The sequence below is a fragment of the Zerene cesonia genome, chromosome 7 (assembly GCF_012273895.1).
Source record: "Zerene cesonia ecotype Mississippi chromosome 7, Zerene_cesonia_1.1, whole genome shotgun sequence".
Taxonomy (NCBI): domain Eukaryota; kingdom Metazoa; phylum Arthropoda; class Insecta; order Lepidoptera; family Pieridae; genus Zerene; species Zerene cesonia.
The window spans coordinates 3701206-3725067 of record NC_052108.1 but is presented as its reverse complement, the minus strand read 5'-3'; the positions used below and the strand labels follow the sequence as shown (position 1 = coordinate 3725067).

The window sequence follows — 23862 nt, the reverse complement described above, 5'->3', positions numbered from 1 at the left end:
AGGATCTACTTTCAATAGGATCCTACGTATCGAGTACAAAATATATTATGATGTTTGTGAATTTTAAGTAAAATATTTAGGTTTATAATGACGTGATCATTTGTTTAGCCTTGACCTCTAAAGTTTTCTAAGTAAAAATTAGCCCTTGATCGTTGTGATTCGTTATATTTACCCACACGCAAAGGATTACATTTTTATTACCGGTAGGAGTTAAAATAGTGAACATGAAAGATGAGTGAGCGCTATTTGCACTGTAACGTTACTGCTGTTCTTTATTTATCTTTTGAGATTGCAACTTCTGTGCTTTAATAATAACAGTACTATGTAATCTGTGGCAATAATAAGTGTTCTGTGATTGAGCTTTTGATTTGAATTAATTTAAATATTTATTGCAGTATAAAAGTGAAGTCCCGTGTCCCCTAGTGGGGTATGGGGCAGATGATGAACATCTGTTTCACTGATCGATTTCCTTACGGACAAGTAGGTGATCAGCCTTCTGTGCCCTGCCAGACCGAGACATTTTTTTTTTTGTGCGTCCCCACCGGGAATTGAACCCAGGACCCCTCGGTTCTACGCTCACGCGTTAACCACTGTACCGGTCAGCATAGCTTTTATTGCAGTATAGCTTATGTCAATATTATTTGAGACAATAAATTGTTACAGGACCGATGCAAGCAGAGGAGCTCATTCAGATTCGCAAAATGAGTAAGCCAAATTGTGAACCCATTTGGAATCGATTACGTTGCGTTTGCGGTTGAATGTCTGACGGACATGCGCGTGACATTATTCACAAGCTTATACATTCCTACATATATAATATGTATGTATATTTGTGCATAGTGAGTAGCCCGTTTTGCCCCTGAGTTCCTCGCTTGTAAACATTCGTACGTTACAAAAATTATAATACGTGGTTACAGGTTTTGTGAGTGACTCGTATTCCCCGGTTTTCACATTTGCAAACTTTATTACATTATACAAATATTTGGAGGAAATGACTGATACATACATTTGCACGAATACGCAATCGGAAACGTATGGGACGATATTTATATAACATACAGTTTCATAATTATTGTAATGTCCTTCCTACAAACGTACATTGTACTAATCTTTACACGCAAGTGAGTGACACGGGGGTGAGAATGATGGTATGACTTAACAGAGAAGAATAGAGGTTTGACGACTTAACAGAGACATGGGGAAAAATGGTATGACTTAACAGAAAATGTCAAATGTGACGTAGGATATTGTGTTTCTAGGGGTATTTTGACAGATTTGAGTTTTGACTTCTATTTTCTACATTTTATAAATTAATTCTTCTTTTTCTCTTTAGATTTGCACTACACGTAATGTGAGTTTTTACTGTTTTGACAATAACAAATAGCGGCAGCTTATCTAAGAACTGATAGTACGAGTTAAGTGACAGTGTTATTGATAATGATATTTGCTGAAACGTTACTATTTTCACTAGCACTACTTGGCTGTGCTGTTACTTTTTTTATTTTGATATATTTCATTATTACACTTTCTGACTTAGAATGTGACTATTTAAACGCTCAAGAGTGTTGTGATAAGCTGAATTATTGGCTCGTTCCGAAATATATCTGCCAATCTTTTACCACTTTCTTACTGCTAGTTCACGGGCACGTATTATTGTTTGTATTGAACTTACCTATGTGCATATGGTTAACTTTTCAGTATTTCACGATTCCGCAAGGTAACTTGGGTGCTTATGATCCCACAGAAATTCACAACAGAGGTCAACTAAAAAGATATATGCGTGATGTGTTAATACATGTTGGCTATTATTTATTATTTTTTTTTATTTATCTGTACTGCCTTATATTGTCACTATTGAAAGGAGATCCTATACCAAGAGGTAATGAATACGAAATTGTAACAAGAATTTAAGCAAAAATGTCAGACAATAATTTAAGTGACAGTGTTGAGCAAGAAAATTTGAGTAAGAAACAAGTTAATTGTCATTTCTTGTCAAAGCTGCAGTTGGATGATCACATAAAAGCATATTTGGATATGCAGCATTTGGAGAGAGAAAACCAAATTACACCATGTGACATTGAGATGGTAGAAAAAGTGGTCACTAACTATGTGATTGCTAAACAGATTTTAAGCAATTTGTCCTGGCAGGAAAAGATGCTGTATCAACATGTGTGTAGCACTTGGCATTCTGCAATAAAAGCACTAAAAAAAGAGCAGATGAACCCAGCTGATTTTATGATACACTTTAATTATTCATCTGGTAAAGTTCAGTTTAAGTTAAAACAGTCTTCTAATTTCCACAGTGAACCTTTAGTTGTATTTATATTTATGAATATATTAGCTTCCTCGAAGTTCACTAAATGTCAGAGTATTACACCCTGCCCATGCGTAACACCCTGTGAAAGAGAACATCTTGGTAAGTATATTAAAAAAAGTAATTTGAGCTATTTTTTTTTATAAAAATGACTTAATTAAATTTTTTATTTCATTTTTTACACATGCTAGATTTCAATTTCCTAACAGCTTATTATAATACCATATTGAGGCCCATATCCTTTTCCTTCCCCTTCCCAGTCCTTTCCTTTATTCCTCTCGCCAATCCTTTCTTAATCTCTTCCCAATTTAAAGTCGGCAATCCATTTGTAGAGGCGTAAGGTCTGTAATCGACTTTACGCCTCTACAAATGTTCATGGGCGGTGGTAGCGCTTACCATCAGGCGTCCCACCAGCTCCATTGCCGACTGTGACATAAAAAAAAAAAATACAATATTCATAATAATTTTGTAACATAACAATATGCCAACCTATAGACATACCAATAACAAGGTTTGATGTGGCAAAATAGATTACCATAGATAATACAATAATATTCTATTCGCTATACGCTAAGAATTACAATATGAAAAGAAAAAGTAAATTAAGTAAATAATAAATTTTAACAAAAATCTAAACTGCCTTTAATTTGTCTGAACTAGACAAATATAAAAAGAACCATATACCTTAAATATCATATAACCAATATTTAAACAAATAAATTTCAATTACAGCAGTAGATGTCATACAGAAATTTAGCTGTGCACCAAAAGATTGCATGCTTGCAGCAAAAGCCCACTGTGTATCCTATATGCCTTCGCCAACAGCAAAAACAAAAGATGGCACTATTACTAGACTCAGTTCCCACGCATTTATTGGAGGCCTTTACATACCAGTTATACCTAATGTAAAGTTTCATAAGATCAATTTAAAAACGAATAGCACAATGCAACAGGAGTTTTATACTGCTATTGATAGTATAGTGACTGATCAAGTTATAAAGGGAGTTATTGTTTTTGTCACTGATAAACACCTCTTGCAATCTGTTGAGGATATTGTCTTCTTGAATCATATCAAGGATGTGTAAGTTTTATTTTATATTTTTAAAGTAATATAATTAATTCTATATCTCTGCACTAAATTTTGTACGGAACCAATAAGTTAGCCATTTCACGGTACAGCATAAGTATCAAAGGTACATAAAGTGAAGTCCCGTGTCCCCTACTGGGGTATGGGGCAGATGATATACATCTGTTTCACTGATCGATTTTCTTTATGGACAAGTAGGTGATCTGCCTTCTGTGTCCTGCCAGACCGAGACCTTTTTTTTTTATTGTCCCCACCGGGAATCGAACCCAGGACCCCTTGGTTCTACACTCACGCGTTTACCACTGTACCAAGGAGGCATCTTTACACTGTATCAAAGGTACATAAATCTTCATATTTTTGTATAGTAGTAATGGAATATAGAAGTACTAAAACATCTTAATCTGATTTCATAAAAATAACATACAGCTGCACCCTTATTCTTGATAAATTTTAACCCACTGAGAGTTATCTCACATCATCACTGAGTGTTGAGAAGTCTTATTTAATGCCTTAAAACTCACCCTAACACTACTAGGTTTTGTTAATTTTAACGAAATTAACTAGATCGTCAATCAAATGTTGTTTGCTGTTTATATAATAGCTTATGTTATAATTTTTAACATATTTCTATTTTAGGCAACCGGATATACCTTATGCACTAGGAGGTTGTATTTGTGAAGACACCTTGTGCGATTCAGATGATATTTCTCATATAGTCAATTCTACTATACCATCGGAGGCTGTGAGTGATAATCTCATCTCTATTGGGATATTTACTGTACCTAAATCTCCTGGGAAGAACGAATGCAATTTCGACATGTTCTCTGTAATACTAGAGTCATCTGAGTGGGATAAAGCTAAGATACAGGCTTCTATTACACAGGTATGTTATAATATTGATGAGGAACTATTCAATCAGATTTGGTATTTCTTTCTCTTTTACTGGAATAATTGGATGTGAACGCTTGATATTTTACATATCCCTATCGTATTACGAAATTTATGGATGTAGACAGATATTTTGGAAGAATAAATAACCTTAAAATTTACAGTTATACAGTTTTAAATTCAATAAGTGAAGTCCCGTGTTCCCTAGTGGGGTATGGGGCAGATGATATCCATCTGTTTCACTGATCGATTTTCTTTATGGACAAGTAGGTGATCAGCCTTCTGTGTCCTGCCAGACCGAAACATTTTTTTTTATTGCGTCCCCACCGGAAATCGAACCCATGACCCCTCTGTTCTAAGCTCACGCGTTAACCACTGTACCAAGGAGACGGTCAAAAATTAAATTCAATACTGTCATTTAATTATTTCTTACTATTACAGTTTTCAAAATCTGTGCCGCAATATGAACACAGTGCATGTCTAAGACTGTCTTGCATTGGCAGAGATCGGAGACATAAATTCGAGCAAGACTGCTTCCGAGCAGCATTTCCCAATACATGTCTGACTGGATGCTACGGGAATGGGGAGTTAGGTGTTAACCATCCGGAAAAACCTCCCCCAGAATGGCCTAAAAATGTTAAAAGAACCCGTTTGGATTCCGGTCCTCAATTTGGCATAATTTACTCGTACTCTACCGTCTTTGTTTATATGGGCTGGGGAAAAGTTACCTCAAAAGTTGCAAAATAAGTTTTAAGTCTTTTTATTTTATGCTTTGTAAGACAAAGTATTGATAAGGTGTCGTTTTTATTAATTATAAGATAAATGATATTAAGGTATTAGTTATAATTTGTAAATAAATGCTTTTTAGGTCACGAACATAAAAGTGATATTCTTCACAAGGGTTTTTTGTCTTAAGTACCTATTTTATTTTTATACATGCACCAATGTTGGTAAATTTACTTATAGCAAATATTTTTGGTGTAATATTTAAAGATTGAAACTTAATTTATTTCCAGTAATCATAATTATATATAAATATTACCTTCATTTAGAACAAAGTAATGGTGTTTTTTTATTACACAAAGATACAAATCTTATTTAAAGATAATTTAAACTGTAGACCTACACTAAGCATGATGATGTTTTGTATGGAAAATTAAGGTGATTATGATAAAGAAGCAGTTTTTAAATTATTGACACGATCTCCAATACTATGTTTTAATTAACTGGTAACAAATATAATAATAGATAGATTTTTTAAGAAATTAGGGTTATAAATAAACGAAGTTTCGCAGGTAATCATTCATATACCTACCATAATTATAAGCTCTAAAATAGCCATATCTTATTCCCAATAGTTCATAAAATTTCACTTTTGTTTCTCTAGGAAAAAAAACATGCACTATTGTGATTAGATTAACAAATTATACATCTACAATTTTATATTTGAAACGGCAACGGCATTTATAGGTCTTCTCATTCACTCATACGCATGAAACAGATAACATCTCGCTTACGTACACCAGACAGCCATACCTGAATATGCCATTCTGGAGCGTGTTCAGTGTTACTTTACTTTTAAAAATGTCTTAGGTAACGTGTTTTATTATTGTATAATTGAAAACGTACACATTCGAACTAATTTGTAGCTCAGAAATAATATTAATTAATTATTCATATATACTTAGCTTTGGAATTAACTTAACTGTGTTGGTAATTTATGCATATGAGATATTGTAGGTCTTTTTTTAAGGTGACATATTTTTGTCATCTTAGATACCGTTATACAATATTCGATATTTTCTAAGTTAACGAAGAATTCGTTCTCGTTGAAGTAACAGTAAAATTTTAAATTTTACATATGTACTATACAAGCATTTTAATAATAAATAAAAATAGTGATTTGCGGGTACGTTTGTAGTTTTGTACTCTTTTATTTATGTAAGTACGGATTGATGTACTCCATTTTTATATGTACTTTTTAAGGATCCATTGGACGTATAATGTAAGAGTTTGTCTATTAAATACAAATATGTAAATGTTGAGTTTTCTTTTCAAATCCTTTACGATTAAATCCTTATAGATTTCACCCTATAAAAAGAAATCTCTAGATCCTAGACAGAGTAACCCATAGAGAGAGCATTATATAACTAGATGGCACCTTCCAAGTGTTATTATTATTATTTGTATAATCTGTACCTGAAAACAGAATCTTTGTTATATTTTTGACTAGTCTGAACGAACGGTTCGTATGAGTATAACACTTGCCTCTAAGTATTATTTTTTTCGTCAATTTGAGTTACATATGGTAGTAACTGCCTATCATGTAATCAAGTCTTGTAATGTGATGTAGCTAACGGTTGGTAATGCAATGTATCACAAGAATCATGTTTATTTTTATACAGGATAAATCAGGAATAGCTGATTGTTAACACGTAACATATGATTGTACTTATAATATTATGCTTGGTTACTTACCTTATATATACTTAAACTTTGTACCAATTTCCTTTCACAAATTTATACAGAGGCAATTTGATCCTGCATGCTTGTTCGTTGCGGCAGTTATTAAAAATCATTTCCGTGGTAATTGTCAATTAGGTGTCCCGTGTGCACGCAAATGGTTTTGCATAATATGAATAATAAGAAATAATTATTCATAATGCGACAGTAATCAAAATTTCGCCTGTTATATCGTAATATACAACCATGCGTTATGTTCGTTGTCTGCAGTTTAATAAAAGGAAACAGTGTTAAGAATCCCTAAGAAGGTTGGTTGATAATCGGTGAACGTATTAATGTAAAAAAAAAATGTTTCATTTTTTTATTTATTTAATATAGTCAGTAGTTTTGGTAATATAATTTAGTAGCAAGGGTATAACCTACCATCTCTATGGCTGATTTACACATTTTGACTATAAATTTAAAACATTCAAGATTTTAAAATTTTGGCGGACGCATAGAAATTCAAACCAGTTATTCCATCTCTATCCATATTGTTTTATATAGTGTAGGTTGAGAGGCTCTGCAACATTTATCAACATTAAGCTTGATCTAAGAGCAGATTGGTTAATATCAAAGTAAAAATGGAACATTTCCATAAAAATTGCCTGGAATGGCACACAACGTAATCATATTATAGATACTTATCTAGTTACCCAATTATAACATGTGATTCTAAGATCTGCTTCCAGGATTATAATAATAATCATTATTCAACAACAATACCCGCAGAGTTTTTTGTGGGAGTCGAGCACGCTTCGGCACGTATTGGGCCAGCTCGCACCGGGGAAGTACCACACCCCCACAGAAAACCGGCGTGAAATAGTGGCATGCCACTGTGTTTCGTACGGTGAGTGGGGGAGCCGGAGGCCCGTTTCCTTTTCCTCACCCGTCCCAGTCCATTCCCTCTTTCCAGTCGTTAATCCATTCCTTTTCCCTTACCCCAAAAAAGCGGGCAGCGCATTCGCAGAGGTCCTACCATTGCGAATGTTCATGGGCGGTGGTGATCGCTTACCATCAGGCGAACCACCAGTTCAGTTGCCCGCTATGACATAAAAAAAAGAGTAAATAAGACATGGTAAGTATTGCAAGATGTTTATGGTAGAAAGGTTTTCGTCGGTTCTTCTTTGGAGACGTACTGCTACTTATAAAACCGTCATACTTATGTAAGTATTACGGTTTTATAAGTGCTATAATGTCTATAATGACTTCAGAAGCATATTATTTATAAGAAGTCTCGTTAAATAAAATATTTTTTTAGTTCGAGTTTCTCTCATATTTCGAATGAATAGAATAAAATATTAGTGCTATTGCTAGTGTATATAGTATAAGTAGCAAGTTATTATTTATATTTATTTATAATATTATCAAACGATAAATCTTAATCACATCCACAAATATATTGTATTTAATGCGTCATGCAATTCAATTTTCTATGGTGTTAATGGAAGTTAAATTAAAAACTTAAATACCTATCTCTCTACGCTGCATTTAGCAATTAACATAAATGTTGTGCTGTTGTTGGATGTTCAACATTCAATATGTAGAAATGTTGATAAGTTTAATTTTTTTTCCATACAGGTTACAAATGTTAATATCATGTAGTTGTAGAGTATTATATTATTATCTATTATACCTACTATCGTTAAACTCTGTTGATTCGTTTGAACATTTGAGCAGTAACTTGGAAATATATATTTTTTGTTTGCGTTTCGAACACTGCCTACGGTAATAACGATATTCTTAACGAGAAAATAATAAGCAAATATTCAGCGGTGCGTAATCAATCGGTGTATAATATATTATTAAGTAAACTAGGCGATAATGTTCGTACCGTTATTCAAAATTAGACACGGATAATATTATCCTCTGCTATTGCGAATATAAAATACCATATTTGCTACACTACATACTTTATGATTATAGATGAAGGCTTGCAGAGATTTAACAAATTGTCCTTTAAGAATATTAATTGCTTTTCTCGTTATTTATGAGATAAATGCTAAAAATAGGCTAAAATTATTGATTTTGGTTAATTTCTTCTTCACGATTTCTGACTATTACTAGTAAGCAAGTATTTACCTTCTTAATCTGCTACTGCGAACTACCTATACTGAACTACTGTTCAGCGTTTAGGGATGAGCTATAAATTGAGATAGAACATAATTTTTTCAACTGACAGTTTGTAATAAAAAATATACCGTGGATATTCTGACTTATGTCCAACCAACGGATCACCTACCAGTTTTTATAGTTTCAAATCTCTTGTTTATTTATATCTATCTCTATACCATTGTTTTGTTTCGAATCTATGTTTTTTTTCCTTTCTTCTTAAATTTCTGTACCTTTACTGCACGTTTCTTCTATTTTTGTACAAGGATTTAATACTGAAAATAAAATGTTATATCTAGGTACGAGTATTGCACACTTGTTTGTAATTACCTATTCATGCACTTTCCATCTATTTATACAATAATTAACTTTTCCTATCTCCCAAGGTTGCCTAAAGAAATTGCCGCTAAGCGATAAGGTTGCTAAATTGTACAATAGTAATACATTTTTTTTTATGTCATAGTCCCATATGTCGCTTGATGGTTAGGGCTACCACCACCCATTCCCAGAGGCCTTACGTCTCTACAAATGAATTGCTTACTTTAAAATGTTTGATGAAGAGTATATTGAGGAAAAAGTAAAGATACAAGCAGTGGTAGCTCAGTGGTGAGAACCTCGGACCTCGAGACCGGGCGAGCGTGCAGGAAATAAATTGATTTTTCAATTTATCTGCAAATGTGGATAACATCACCACTGCTTAAAACGGTGAAGGAAAACATCGTGAGAAACCGGCATGTCCAAGAATCAAAAGTTCGACGACATGCGACATCTGCCAACCCGCACTTGGCCAGCGGCCAATAAAATCCAATAAAATAAGAGGCCTGTGTCCCAGCAGTGGGAACATGTATGGGCTGATGATGCAAAGATACAAACTTCTGGCTCCCTCAATCTCGTGGTAGTAGAGGCACTTAAGAAAATTTTTATGTGTGTGGGACACCAGCCATAGCCTGCCCATGACTGTACTATAGAGATAAATCCCAGGCGATCCGCGGCGATGTAGGACTATTCCAATATATGGCAATTAAATATCTGGCCTATGGAAAGGGGGTGTTTGATTGATTGATGGAGTAGGTCTATAGGATCTATGGGATCTATAGGAACTCTGGTGTCTATTTTTCCAACCACAATAGCTTCGATTCAAAAAATCTTACAAACAACAAATTTACAAATTCCAATTAAATAGAACTTAAACTAGCTCAATGAACGGTTTTCTGTATAACAGCGATGATCCGCTTGAAACGTTAATGTTTTTTACGGTTTATTGATGGATTAATTCTTCGCTCTTTGTAAAATCGCGTGTGCACAATGCGATATGGTGTTTTGCCATTAAATTCTAATACAGAGAAGCAGGTGACACGATTCTGCTGTGATCATGTGAATTGCGTGTCTTATATGCATGTAAGTAAATACCGTGAAGTAATTAAGGTGCATGACAATATTGTGTAAAGATAATTTGATTATAATGGGACGTGACCACTCTTTTTGCGCTCACGCTCATTAAGTAGCCATGATGTAGGCTCTTGAAATATTAAAATTGTGCTTTTGTGTTTTATTCGTATATTAGCTTATATTAGCTTTTGCTTGCGGCTTCGCCCGCGTTAAATTCGGAGTAGTTTAATACATGATATTATATACATTAAACTTCCACTTAAATCACTCTCTCTATTAAAAAGAACTCATCAAAAGCCGTTGCGTAGTTTTTAAGATTTAAGGATACATAGTGACTTAGGGACAGGGACTACATACTTAATTATGTTACAAGTAATGATTATGCATAATTCTTGGAATATGCGTCTGTGAAGCTCAGGTGTAGTAACTACTTAGTGAACTCTGTATGATAGACATATAATTATACATTATATTAAATAGATAAATAGAATAATTTCTTAGAAACGTTATACCTAAAATACTCACAAGTTGTAACATTCTGTTCCCGATTTTACGTCTGGAAAAATAAATAAATAAAAAAGAAGTCCCTCATCGGAAAGTCTTAACACAATGTCATATATTATAGCCATGTCTTTTATAAAGTAGTATAAGGTAAGTGCGCTCATAAAGAAGTTCCTAAAGAGTATACCTACCACTGTCTAATACCTAAACATTTACAGTGCTTTATTTATTGTAAAATTCTATTTCTTATATTATTCATTCACAGACAAGTTTTTATCACTTGAATCTATATGATTTAAACCTGAAGTCTGAATCGAAATAATGATCGATTTACTCAAAACAAAGTTCAAGTTTAATTGTGTGTTGATTGATGATTATTGATGATATTGATTAAGAAAGAAAAGAAGGAAGAAAATACATTTATTTCAAGGACAAACATAATAGTAAAAAAAGGAAAAGATTTGCTCGGTAGGTCGGCCCTTGGAAAAGGGAAGCCAACTCAACTCAATCCGTGCTGCAGTAATCCTTACACGGCGCTGGTTTTCAGTGGCCCCTAGACATTGTCACGATTAGAGAAACAATTAAGTATATTTTGTATTAAAAATAATAATAATAATATTAATATGCGTATTAAATTTCCTATGCGTATTCAGTCTGTTACACCAAAATTGCGAAGATACTATTTAAATTTCGACTTTAAATAGCAGTAGTCGTTTAAATGCATAAATATTGCAGTGATTAAGGAGTTATTGTTTGTAATTTCTGCTTTCACCCGTTCGCAGTGAAAGATAGGTCCTGGCACTGCCCTGCAATACCTTGGTGTGATCGAACTTCGCTGCTCTTTCGCTAGTAAAAGCTACGAGTTACTAATGGAACTTTTCTCTGTCGAGTGTCGAGCTTTAGCGAGATCTGAAGTGACAGACGTTAGTTTGTACTGTGGTTGTCGGGCGAACGCACGCTCGCTGCGACCCGCGTCACATACGCACGCGGGTATTCGCGATCGTTATATTTTAGTGGAAATTAAAGAAAATAAATAAAGTAGATAAATAGAAATTTCTTAATTGGAATTCAAATATTTTTGTTAACTGTATTCAGTTAATTTGGCGTCTAATATATCTTTAAGCAAATATATTTACGCACATAGATGCGGTTTTAATACTTATTGGTTAACAATTAAAAACAATTTGGAACCTTTTTGGGCCATTATTTTTCATGTTTTATTGAATAAATAAAAAAAATTAAAATTATTTTAAAATTTTCAAGTAGATACGCATCTAATAATTAATTTTAAAATAGAATTGATCTAATTTAGGACATACAAAATTAGCCAGATTTCAGAACATTAATGTGCGTTTTCTTACAGAGTGTGTAATATTTCTAGACAAATTGTTATTTTTATAAAAAGTACAGACAATTGTGAAGTGACAACTTTTTTGCGGTGCGCGCGAACACTCTCAGCGCATATTTGAATGAATCTTGTTCAATAACGTGGACTAACAATCATACAGTGAAAGTTTGTTATAATTTGCTCTGAGAAGACAAAAGAATTGTAACAATGGAACACCTGTTCCGGCAACGGAGGCTTAGTGTGCCTAAAAGGTGAGCTTTATTAATATAAACTACACTATTAAAAAAACATCAAATTTACATAATAAATATAACATGTTACATGTGTCCGGTCACGTCAATTACCGAATTATAGTTTCAACGTTATTTATTTAAGTCTCTGTTTGTCCAGACATAATAATAATTTATTATACTTTCAACAAATTTGTTTGTGATTAAAAGAATGAAGTACATAACAGATACTGAAAGGTTTGGTGCCGGCTTTTTAAAGTTAGACATGGCAATTGATTATGGAGATACATACTAATATAATCTTAATTTACATTTTTAATGTAACATCCTCGATGAGTGGATATGAAGAAGTGGACCATTTTTCTTCCTGACAGCATTAATCGAGAATGACGAGAAGGTATAAAAATAAATCATAGGTAACGTTTCGTTATGTTATAATTGTCAAAGGTCCGGTGGTCGTCTGATTGTAACCAGACCATCAGCCGACCATCACCGTTTGCAGAGCTATATGCTTGTGCAAAGGAATTGCCCACTTGCTGAATACGGGAAAAGGAAAGGACTAATTGAGATATTAAGGAAAGGACTGGGAAGTAAAGGGGTACGGCCATACGGACCTCCGTTTATCTGTCGGATGATAGCGCGCAAGTTGGTGGATTTATAATACGCCATTAAACGGCTTACTTACTTTCTACAGCCATCCGTTTTCCAGCTACAACAAATGGTTACAAACAAAGTCTCGGCAGCGCAATTAGTGTCTCCACGAATCGAATTAGATTTCCCTACAAACCACGACATCAGATTTCTACCCGGACGCGCACGACTTAAGGCAATTATCTTCACAAACAGGGGGTAAACAACGATTTAAATAGATCTAGTAGATTAATTTAATCTTAAATCGATCGTAGCCGGAGTAAACATCGATTTCTTAAAGGTGAATGACTCGCTGCGATGCTCCGTTTTTGCAATGTTGCAACTATTACCCGCGAACTTGACAACCGCGATTGCTATTGAAGCGAGTCAAGTTCGATTAATCATTTTATTCGCTGATTTTCTCTTTTAAACGACAATTATATACAATAGTCTTTTAATTTTATATCAATCCACATTTGCTATAGATTTTTCGTTTTATAAACTTTAATTCAAATTGTTTTAATTACGTTTGGATGTATCTTATAATTATTCTACGAGAACCTCAATCTTACCGGCTTCATTAGAGCTAAGTGGGAGTAAGTTGCCCGTCTACCAGTCTGATGTCCACAACAGTTGTCAACGAAGATCGTTTTACAAGCTTTAAATAAGCTTAATAGGATTATCGATAGATAACTAAACTATTACATACTTAGACATATATTTCCCGCCCACGGAGGTTGATTTATCTAAAAAGTAGCATATAATTATTTTTTAATCATAAATTTAAAATATTCGTCGTGAAAAAAATGTGATAAAATATATAGTAAATTCCTAATCCATAACATCGTGAGAAAACTAAGAACAAATTATCTTATTAGCGAGCTCATTGGTATCATTATTATTATTAACATAACTACATGAATCTTAGAGTTTCTAGTAAGCAATAAGCATTCCTAGCCACTGCTTTATTCCGCATTTTTTAAATTAGGCCGCGTTAACCGACATATTTAATGGGTTTAAAATTACGAGGAAGAAATTCTTAGCAATATTAAAAACACATTTGAAAATGTTTTCATCGTAAAACAGTATAACAACTGATAGGAAATCTAAGTTCTCTGGGAACACGAATATGAGAATATAACACAAAGATAATGGATATTTAGGTGGTTTTTGGCATAGTTATCTGGTATGATGTTTATTATTTAGGATTTTTTATATCTTTTTGTTCTAAGTGTTTCTACAAATTTTTTCAACTAATTTTGGTTCATTAAAAGCCCGTTCGAAAGGAAAAAGTTTGTACATTGAGTTGTAAGTCTATAAAAAAACTCTGGATTGAGATAACGTAATTCATATTTTAAATTAACACACTCAACTAATAATAGAGTACGCAATCAGATAAAATAATAATTAATATTTTCTTAGCCTGCGTGAAAACTACGTAAAAAATTCATATCCCGAGTGGATTTACAAAATTGTTGAGAGCTCATTTACCATCACTACATAGTTTAAAAAATATAGCTTTCCGCCGTCTGTGCGCCTATATGCTTAGATCTTTAAAATTACGCAACACATTTGGATGAGTTGTTTTTATTGATAGAATGATTCAAGAGGAAGGTTTATATGTATAATAACCTAAAGAAGATGGGCAAAGCGGTTTTACTCCGAATTTAACGTGTGCCAAGCCGAGGGCAAAAGCTAGTAATAGATAAAATAAATTTAAATGGTCTAAGCTTTAAAATTTTTAGTGTATGTACATGAAATGATAGTATAGTACGTATATCTAGATTGAAAAGAAAGTAACGAGCTATACTTAAAGGTGCTTAAAGTATTTATCTTTAAATGTAGGCAGGTTTTACACATACTAAAAAGTTTAATCGCGTCTAATAAAGGAATATAATTACATTAGTTTTATGGATAACAAAATATAAGAGATTCCGTTGATAAATATTTAATCTGTTAAGCTTTTGTTTGAATTATGTTATATTTGTTTTAATATTATGATATCGAACATGCGTTTTTGTGCCTTTGTTTTTATGGTGTTTTTTCTCAACCTTAAAATGTAGAAGTATGTACTATGTGGTGAGATTAAATGTTGAAAATTTGAATATCGTCGTAAGGTGGTAAATATGATGTAATGAGGCGATGATTGCGGCCGGCCGTGAGACAGTTAGCAACAGCTACGCATCATTCGCTACCCTCCTGAGATTATTCAATAATTACGCTCGGACGTGTGTGCGAACTTATAACTGTGCTCCCTTAGATAATAGGGTTCAGTTACCTTAGTCATATGTTTATAAACAAATGGTATTTAAAAATGTATAATAAGTTAACAAAATACTTCGCAGTTCGCTCCAATTTTCTCTTTTTAACAACTTAGCGATTAAATCTGCAGTAATTTTTATACCCACATGCCATCAACCTAGTTATTTTTAATATTTTTTGACGATTCAGTCTAGATTTCGTTCATTCTCCAACGACCATAACAATCTTGAAAGGCAAGTTATTATTTTCTAGATAAAGAAATAGCTCTTGGGTGGAAATCTGTGTCGCCTTAGAAAATCAACCTAGAAAGTTCCAATCCAATGTCTGATCTCATTTGAATAGTTGTTATAAACTCTTTATATTGTGGACGTGTGAGGTAGCACAATGGTCGCTTTTGTTAAGCGATTTTGTATATTGGGTCCGAAAATTGGTACCTAAGGAACAGTTAGATTATTACCGATCACGGGTCAGTAGACACGGTTTGGTCTTTTTGTATTATTGATGTACCGTTTGGTAAATATACGGTCATATTTATAATATCCATGGGAACATTTGAAATTACAGTAAAGATGCTTCGATTTGCTTTAGGTATTTCTTAAATCTTGTTACTTATTGTTTAGTTAATATGGGATATTAAAGACTAATATAGGTAGTGAAACATCTATTTAGTAGATAATATAATATTTTTGTATATAAAATTCTCGTGTCACAATGTTAGTGTCTATACTCCTCCGAAACGGCTTGACCCATTCCTCTGAAATTTGGTAAGCATATTGGGTAGGTCTGAGAATCGGCTAACATCTATTTTTCATACCACTAAACGATAAGAGTAAGGCAGAACAGCGTTTGCCGGGTGCAGCTAGTATTTTTATAATATATTGAGTAAAAATGAACACAGTTTTAACAAAGTTCATTTAGTTTTTTAATAGGTAAGTCAATGTATAAAAATGGTTTAAAAGATTAACTCAAACCACGGATAACATAATACTGGACCAAACTATTTGATCGCGCATAATGTACATTCATTAGTGCGTTAATGTTGATTTAAAAGATACATAGTGAATGAATTCCGTAAATATTTTCTTGTTTCTTGCGAAAGTGGCCTGCCGCCTGTCTGTGCTTTCTATCGCGCTGTGAGAGTTAGTCATTCTGCTTTTTATTTTATTATACTTATTTTTATTAAATATTCAGGCATTTTATATAAAATACGTGATTCAGCTTTATAATAATAATTGGATTGCTATAGGGGAATGAATTTTTTTTGTTTTTAGGTAAGATAAAAAGGTAATATCTTTACCTTTTTATCTTACCGAAATACGCGATGCGAAAATAAAATTAAAAGCAACTTATATATTTTGTCGTATATAAATTGGAAACGAAACTAATTAAAATACAATTACAATATGTATGGTTCCAATATAACCTAATAAATTAAACTTTTGAAAATATTTAAGTATGAACCCATGTATTTACAGTGCAAACGTGTAAAGAAATATATGAAATGTGAACAAAGTAAACAAGGAGATAAAATTACACACAAATTAAGTTGATTTAAACTTTCTACGAGTTTTGATCCGTGTTAATGGCGCGCGCGCGTGAGATAACTTGCTAAATAGGAACTTTTATCAGCCCTGTGTACGGAGACTGTTATTTCTAATTTCCATCATTATAACGAGATTAAAAATTGTACGCGAATAGAATAAATTAGATCTTGATCTTAATTTTTTGTTTATGAATAGCCTTATTTTTGTGCCAATCGGTATAGGGATTATGATTAATAAATTCCAACTAAAATTTACACTTGAATCTAAATAAATATTCAACTTGTCAAACTACGAGTATAAAAAGACATTCCGTCTTTTTAACATGCTCTTTTGCCTAACTTGTATATATGTATGCTTGTATGTTCGTATTGAACCGTCTCGTTGACCCACATTAAAAAACGGAAAGATTTAATTCAAGCCAGTGAGACAGTTAATTTTTTACCCAATCATTTTTAGCTTTCTAAACTATATTTAATATTTATAGAGACTATTATTCCTTTGTATCATTCCATGATATTGTAATATTTAATATATTACAATGTACGTACATCTTGTTTGCAATATTGTTATGTACCTATGATTATGAAAAATGTGTGTCACTTGCATGTTTTATTAGAACAATAGTTCCACATACATTTTAAAACTCTGTCTCTACCTGTAAGTAACTGGCGATCTACCAACCACTAGTATTCACGTGGTGTTCGTATTCATGGTTGTTAAAACAATGACACGCATCATTGGAATAATAAAACCATCGAAAACGCATTTGTAGAAAGTGGCACAAGCTTTTGTGCCATCAGATCTTAGCAATTGGGGCTAAGAATTGATTTTACACAAAAATGTACAATGATAACGGTCTGCATTGTATTGGAAATACAATTCGGCGTCGTTTTGTGTCTTTTATCGAACTGAATTAGTGATTTACTGGTTGTCATGGAGATAGAGATATATAAGTCAAGTGTTTGTTAAGATGGAAGACAAGTGTTTCATTTAATTTGGTTCTTAATTTTTAGAGCATTTATAGCGTTGTGACTCCTTTTAAATTTAACTTATTATTTATAACTAATTGGGTTACACCACCCACAAGAGGTTGAAAAAACGATATTTAAGTTTTCCCATGTTGCAAGGCTCAAATTACATCATCATCAATCCTAATTCTTGATTTAATAATACTCGGATACTGTATGAGCACTCTCTATTATCTCAATAGTACCTACGTCTGAATAACTTAAACATTCTTATAATGTTTAGCTATAATCGTATCTTTCTTAGATGTTTGCCTATCTAGATGTCTATCTGCTTAATGATCCATGAACATAATTACACACCTTCTAAAGAAAAATAAAGCGGCTACAGTAAAACTTTCTATAGTGAATAATATAATGTTAAAATAGGTAGATAAGCGACTCCTGCATACTGAATATAATTACCATAACTACTAGAATGTAAGTTAAATAATGATTTGCAATCCATAACCGTTCTTTGAAATCATGAATTTTGTATTATAATAGATACCTATTTACAGTATATGAATAAAATGACCAGTATTTAGGGTATCACACTACGTACGTCAGTTGACTGTCTACTGTAGCTTGTACCAACACAATAACGGACCGCACTGCTTTACCGTTCTCTTTATCAGTAAAATTAAATTTCAATGACTATTAAATCAAATAGAAATAGAACAATACCAGTTTTTTCGCCGCCATTGTTGCATTTTAAAGCATTTCCGACGGATTCTCCTGAACGGGGAGCTAATAACTATGCCACATATCTGATAACAGTGAAATACAATAGTGTTTTACGGAAACCGAGGATCATGATATAAATGTGCTTGAGAAATTGCGTCTCTTTGCAGTAATGATAAGTACTATTCTCGCATATACTTTGGTATTTTTCTGTCAACCGCAATCAACCGTTCCGTTTACCGCATCTGCAAATGTGTAGTTTTACTATCGTGATAGGCGCTTTAAGCGTATATTTTTTATTATTCAACTATTATTTATGCATTCACTTCGCACTAATCTTTTTGCCTCGATTTGCTATTAGGTATTAGATGCTATAGGAGAAACATGATACGCGCTATGTACAATTTATAATATGTACGCGTTTATTGTTTGTGAATATATCCATTTTTTCTAGGTACAATATAAAAAGGAGCGTCATTATTGCGTTAAAGTTTTTTTTAATGGCACAAAATTACTATTTTATAATTCATACAATTAAAATATACCAGAGTAACGTTGATTATACTTATTTATATTTATATCCATAAACGTCTTTACCTTATTGAAGTTTGTCTAGATAGAAGCTAAGAATCTTCACCCTACTCATTACATTGTGAGAAATATGAACAAAACTTTGATTTTTTTTATATCATAGTCGGCAATGGCACTCACCATACGAAACACAATAGCATGCTATTATTTCACGCTGATTTTCTGTGGGGGTGTGGTACTTCCCTGGTGCTGGCCCAATTCGTGCCGAAGCGTGCTCGACTCCCACAGTAAACAGTTGATACCGAAATAGAAATTTTCCATATTATTTCTATGTCCTGCTTCACACGATATGATAGGTACAACACTGCAATCCGTCCGTCCAGTCTCTAGACAGTTGTGTAGGCGCTAATCAGAGCGTAGGCATATTTATGTTTACGTGAGACTGAGCCATGTTTAAATCTAGATTTATATGCATTTTGCAAATATTCAATAAATTAGATATAGCGTTAGCCGTTAATATGAAGATTTCATGTGATCTTCTAAGCTTAACAAGAATTTGCTATTGTAAACGAGTTTTACGATAAAGTTTAACAACGTATTTAGGAAACCATATTTTATTAATAGACAAGAACAAGAGAATATCTCATCATACATTTCCTTGTTCATTCCATTTTACTTACCAGTTTAAAATAACGTTGTAATTATTAATAAAAATAATATAATAATACAATAATACGAGGCAAAGATTAGCTTGAAGGGAATGCGTTTGTTGTTATGCATCGTGTGGGATAATAAGTAAAAATACCCTTATTTTTACTATTTCCCTAAATATTAGCAGAATATTTTATACGCATTTTTACAATTTTCAAATGCTTTAAAGAAATTTACATTGTTACAGTTTACAATTAATTTAAAGACACTGTATATGTTGAAAAGTTTTGTAAAATCTTTATTTAATTATTGAAGCATCCTCCCAGACCATTGGCACAAGCGTTTTCACTTTTATCTACAATTGCGAACCTTATTTTAGTTCGTAGGCCTACTTTACTTTACACCAAAAGAAATTTACAGCGATGTTAACAAAAATGTGTACCGTAATGCACTTATGTGTTACATTCCTTCGAGTAACAACTACAGTTCGTGTTCTCGTTAACATCACCGATCAATAGACGGTTAAGTAATTTTAATCAAAGATAAGCTCCCGTACTGCTTTATTGAATTACGATGAAATTGATACAAACATATCTGTGAGATTGTATGACTCGTACTTAGAAGATCAGAAATAGAAGTATTTAATATTATATACCTTTATACAAAATTGTATAAGCCTTAAATTGTTTAGGCTCAAGTATACAGTAAAAGAGATTTGTGGTATCTAGTTTTAGATATAAAGGTTTATGGCAAAAAAAAGACAGAAATTCCATGGGTTGGAGAGATTTGTTTAAGTACAGCAATTTCTTAATACACTTACATTGTAGAATCTTAAAAAGAAAAAGTGCGATATAAATGTACATATCCATAAAGAAAAATATAATTGCCATCGACATCCGTTGAATTCTCTCAGCCACTTACGGATTGAACAAAGGAAATGATTCTAAAATAGCAAACATTTAATTGATTTTTTATTGAATGTGTGTGTAAATACCATCTATATATTCCCATTTATGTGAGTAAAAGCGAGCGCTGTAATTGCTTGAATGCTTGGCATCATCGAAGGCATTTAATCTGATTGCTGTAATGAATTCAAATTGGACGTCTGCAAGGGATCGTAGATTGTTAGATTATCAATTGAAGTGAGGTGGCAACTATCACTTGAGAGTTGAAACTATTGAATTATAGTTCATGTCAATCGTAATCGTACTTCGTGGTCGACCTATCGAATTGCTAATATACCTGATAGGCCACGGTCCCGATTGTAGATAGCTGTGGTCCATATCAGTGCCAAAATGAGATGCTTGTAACTAGCTAGTATTACCTTTTACATGTCTTATAAAAATTTGCAAGAGCTCAAAAGTATATTAATAAGAACTTATTGTTAAAAAGTGAAAAGAGTACAATCGTATTTAAGTTCATTTAAAAAATGAAAATGATATAACCATAACTTACTTTTCAGCCGAGTGATGTTTAAGGAAAGTGCATGTAATAATGAATAATGAAGAATAACGAAGAAATGTAATTAAAAGTAACGTGCCAGTTATCTTGTTTCATGATAATAATTGTTCCAGTTATTTGCATATGGTAAAGACTGACACGCTAAATAGATAACACGCGCATGTAACATTATATCTGCACCTGTACTTTAATAAATGCTGGTAGTTTAAAATAATACTATTCATAAATACTTAATGAACAAAAACGTTTTTGAGTTTAGTGTGCTTTTAAATTTTCTTACACTCGAATTAAACAATGGTTTAAAAACTGTTTTTAAAAGTTTACAGGTGTGATTATTAAAATAATGTTACAAATTCTTGCTTATATCCCTTCTCTTTCAAATTATATATGTAAACAGTTAGATACACCACACGCAAACTGGTTATTTTATAACATCAATTTGTATTTCAGAACTTAAATAGTATTCCTTAAATAGGTTAATTTATGAGTTCTCTTTGTCATTGTACATAACGAGATTCTATAAAAGTTCTTAAAAGATTAATTTAGTAAGCACATTGAATGTTGTTGTTGCACATGTTCGAACTTCGAATGTAATCAAACGGATGCGTGTGCGCAAGTCGGCCGTGGAAAGTGCGCATTCGCGCGTGTACTCTCACGATGACGGGATAGTTGATTGTCTTCGCTGTTTTATTTCGATCGTTATTTATACATACGAAACCACTTTAAGTTTTAAATTCTATGTAGATTGTTGATGCAGAGTTAATGCTAGAAAGTTACTGCGAATTAATTACGTACCGGCTTAATGAACGTCATTCCTTGACGATCCATTTTAAACTTACTAATAATTAATTATTTGTCTCAGTTTAAATGATATTGATTTATGTGGTAAGATATTTTCATCTTAATTTACTTATAAAGAAAACAGAAAACTGCTGACGGATCAGCCGTCGCAAAATGACGTATGGAGTCTTCTGTGTAAGCTTATGAGCTTACACAGAAGACTCCATACAGCATTTTATAGCTCAAAGTATGCCTTGAGCTATAAAATGCTGTATTTTAACATGAAATAGTCATGTCATTAGGTTAATAAATGGATTTACCTGGCTACTATTCCAGCAGTTATAAAATACACATTTTTGTAGATTTTCAGGTGTTATTTTCGAATTTCTACTAAAGTATCTTTCCGCCTAAATCGCCATATTAGAAAAAATGGCGTCGCAAAGCAGTTTGAGAACGTTATTTTAGACATATCTCTTTCCCAGCCATCCGACTAGGGAAATATTTATGTACAAATTAGTTTAGAGAATTATTCAACAATTTACATATATTTTAAAAAATTTTCGTCAAATCAACAGTTTCGTCGTACGAGTGCCGCAAATTGCGAGGTGGCAATGAGCAGATACGTAAATACATAAGATCTACTTTGAGTTTAATTTTCTATCTTCACTTTTTTTCTGCATAGAATAAGTTGTAAGAGAGGTTTCTATTAAGCATGGAAATTTACGTAAATATGGTATTTAACCAATAATTACCCACGTGAGAGCATGACCTAATTCGTACTTAAACATTATCGACTCTCTAACAAATAGGTATACAGGGTAAGTAATTGTAAGAGCAGCATCTAGATTTCAATTGAGTAATAAGCGTGATTAAAAACTTACAACAGAAACTGGAATACATCTAGAAAGTGATACATGAATTTCATAATAAAATCAGCTCCAAGTCAGGTCGGTGGCATATGGTATCAACACGGTATCGAGTTTTTGTCGGTTTCGTAAATATTCAATGTTGTGTTTTATATGGTTTTAGACTTACACTTTTTTTTAATAATGTAAATCTACTACAATGAATTAATGCAAATATTAGTGTGATAAGTTCTTAATTTTTCATCAATATTTGTTAAAGGGGAATGTGGATAGCAGATGTCAATGTTTATGAAGCAAATTATTATTATCATATATTTAGGTTTTTAATATCCTCTGAGCGATGGTGCTGCAGGAATTACGGCAGTTGAGTCGAGCATTTGAGAATAAACAATAAAAATATAATTTAAATATTTAATTAAACGTGGGTAGTCACATATTTAAAATTAGAAAAAAAATGTTCAGGTATTTAATAATGTCAGAAAAGTGAAATCTTCATAATATGATCTACTATCTCTTGTGAGTGGCATTTAACAGAGTTTCTAACTCAATCTACCTTTGAAGCACGTAGCTTCACATTTTCAAGAGATACCGCAGATGAATTTCCTAGTAACCACAGTTAGAATTGTCGACATTTGTAAAATATCGAGATAATGTATGTGCTCTTTGTGAAACATTCATAATTATTTGAAATCGAAGGCTTTCGAAATTTTTAAAAAAACTAATTTTATTCTTACATTACGAGATTTCTAAGTTTTCGTGACTTGGCAAGCAGTTACTATCGTGATAAACGTATAAAAACTACATATATATATATTTTTTTTATTTTCAAGCAAGAAATATACAGGACTATTTCCATTTAGTTGATATAAATATCTGTATTATATCCAACCATGCAGTATTAATGACAAAATAGAATATAAGAAAAAAATGAAAAATTTAAAAATAGAATCCCATAATTGAAAAAAAAAAAATAAAACAGGTACAGCTTTCAATTAACGATGCCGCTCTGTTGATATAAAGGCTAATTAAGCGACTGGCGTAAAATTAATCTTGTCGTAAGGTCCAGCAAGCAGATATA

General features: G+C 32.6%; 3 protein-coding genes across 3 annotated transcripts in view; all 3 read left to right on the top strand.

Annotated features, from left to right (window-relative positions):
- Positions 1 to 1349: 1349 nt before the first annotated feature.
- Positions 1350 to 1919, top strand: LOC119840833 (protein cornichon homolog 4). Its single transcript, XM_038367597.1, has one exon. The coding sequence runs from the start codon at positions 1438 to 1440 to the stop codon at positions 1909 to 1911; it is 474 nt and encodes a 157-aa protein (XP_038223525.1). The 5' UTR covers positions 1350 to 1437; the 3' UTR covers positions 1912 to 1919.
- Positions 1888 to 6328, top strand: LOC119840832. The gene is made up of 4 exons (XM_038367596.1): positions 1888 to 2416; positions 3047 to 3395; positions 4038 to 4284; positions 4731 to 6328. The coding sequence occupies exons 1-4, from the start codon at positions 1918 to 1920 to the stop codon at positions 5034 to 5036; spliced, it is 1401 nt and encodes a 466-aa protein (XP_038223524.1). The 5' UTR covers positions 1888 to 1917; the 3' UTR covers positions 5037 to 6328.
- Positions 6329 to 12156: 5828 nt separating this feature from the next.
- Positions 12157 to 23862, top strand: part of LOC119840674 (heparan sulfate 2-O-sulfotransferase pipe) — a 53405-nt gene continuing 41699 nt past the window's right edge. Inside the window, exon 1 of the mRNA XM_038367373.1 lies at positions 12157 to 12392. Within this exon, the coding sequence (XP_038223301.1) occupies positions 12349 to 12392 (44 nt within the window). The 5' untranslated portion in view covers positions 12157 to 12348. The remainder of the gene's footprint in view (positions 12393 to 23862) is intronic.

Bases quoted from the DNA above. Each gene is read 5' to 3' on its own strand.
- LOC119840833 (XM_038367597.1), top strand. From the start codon at position 1,438: ATGATATTTGCTGAAACGTTACTATTTTCACTAGCACTACTTGGCTGT.
- LOC119840832 (XM_038367596.1), top strand. From the start codon at position 1,918: ATGTCAGACAATAATTTAAGTGACAGTGTTGAGCAAGAAAATTTGAGT. The intron at 2,417-3,046 runs GTAAGTATATTA...TTTCAATTACAG, and splicing joins CTGTGAAAGAGAACATCTTG to CAGTAGATGTCATACAGAAA. The intron at 3,396-4,037 runs GTAAGTTTTATT...TTTCTATTTTAG, and splicing joins TTGAATCATATCAAGGATGT to GCAACCGGATATACCTTATG.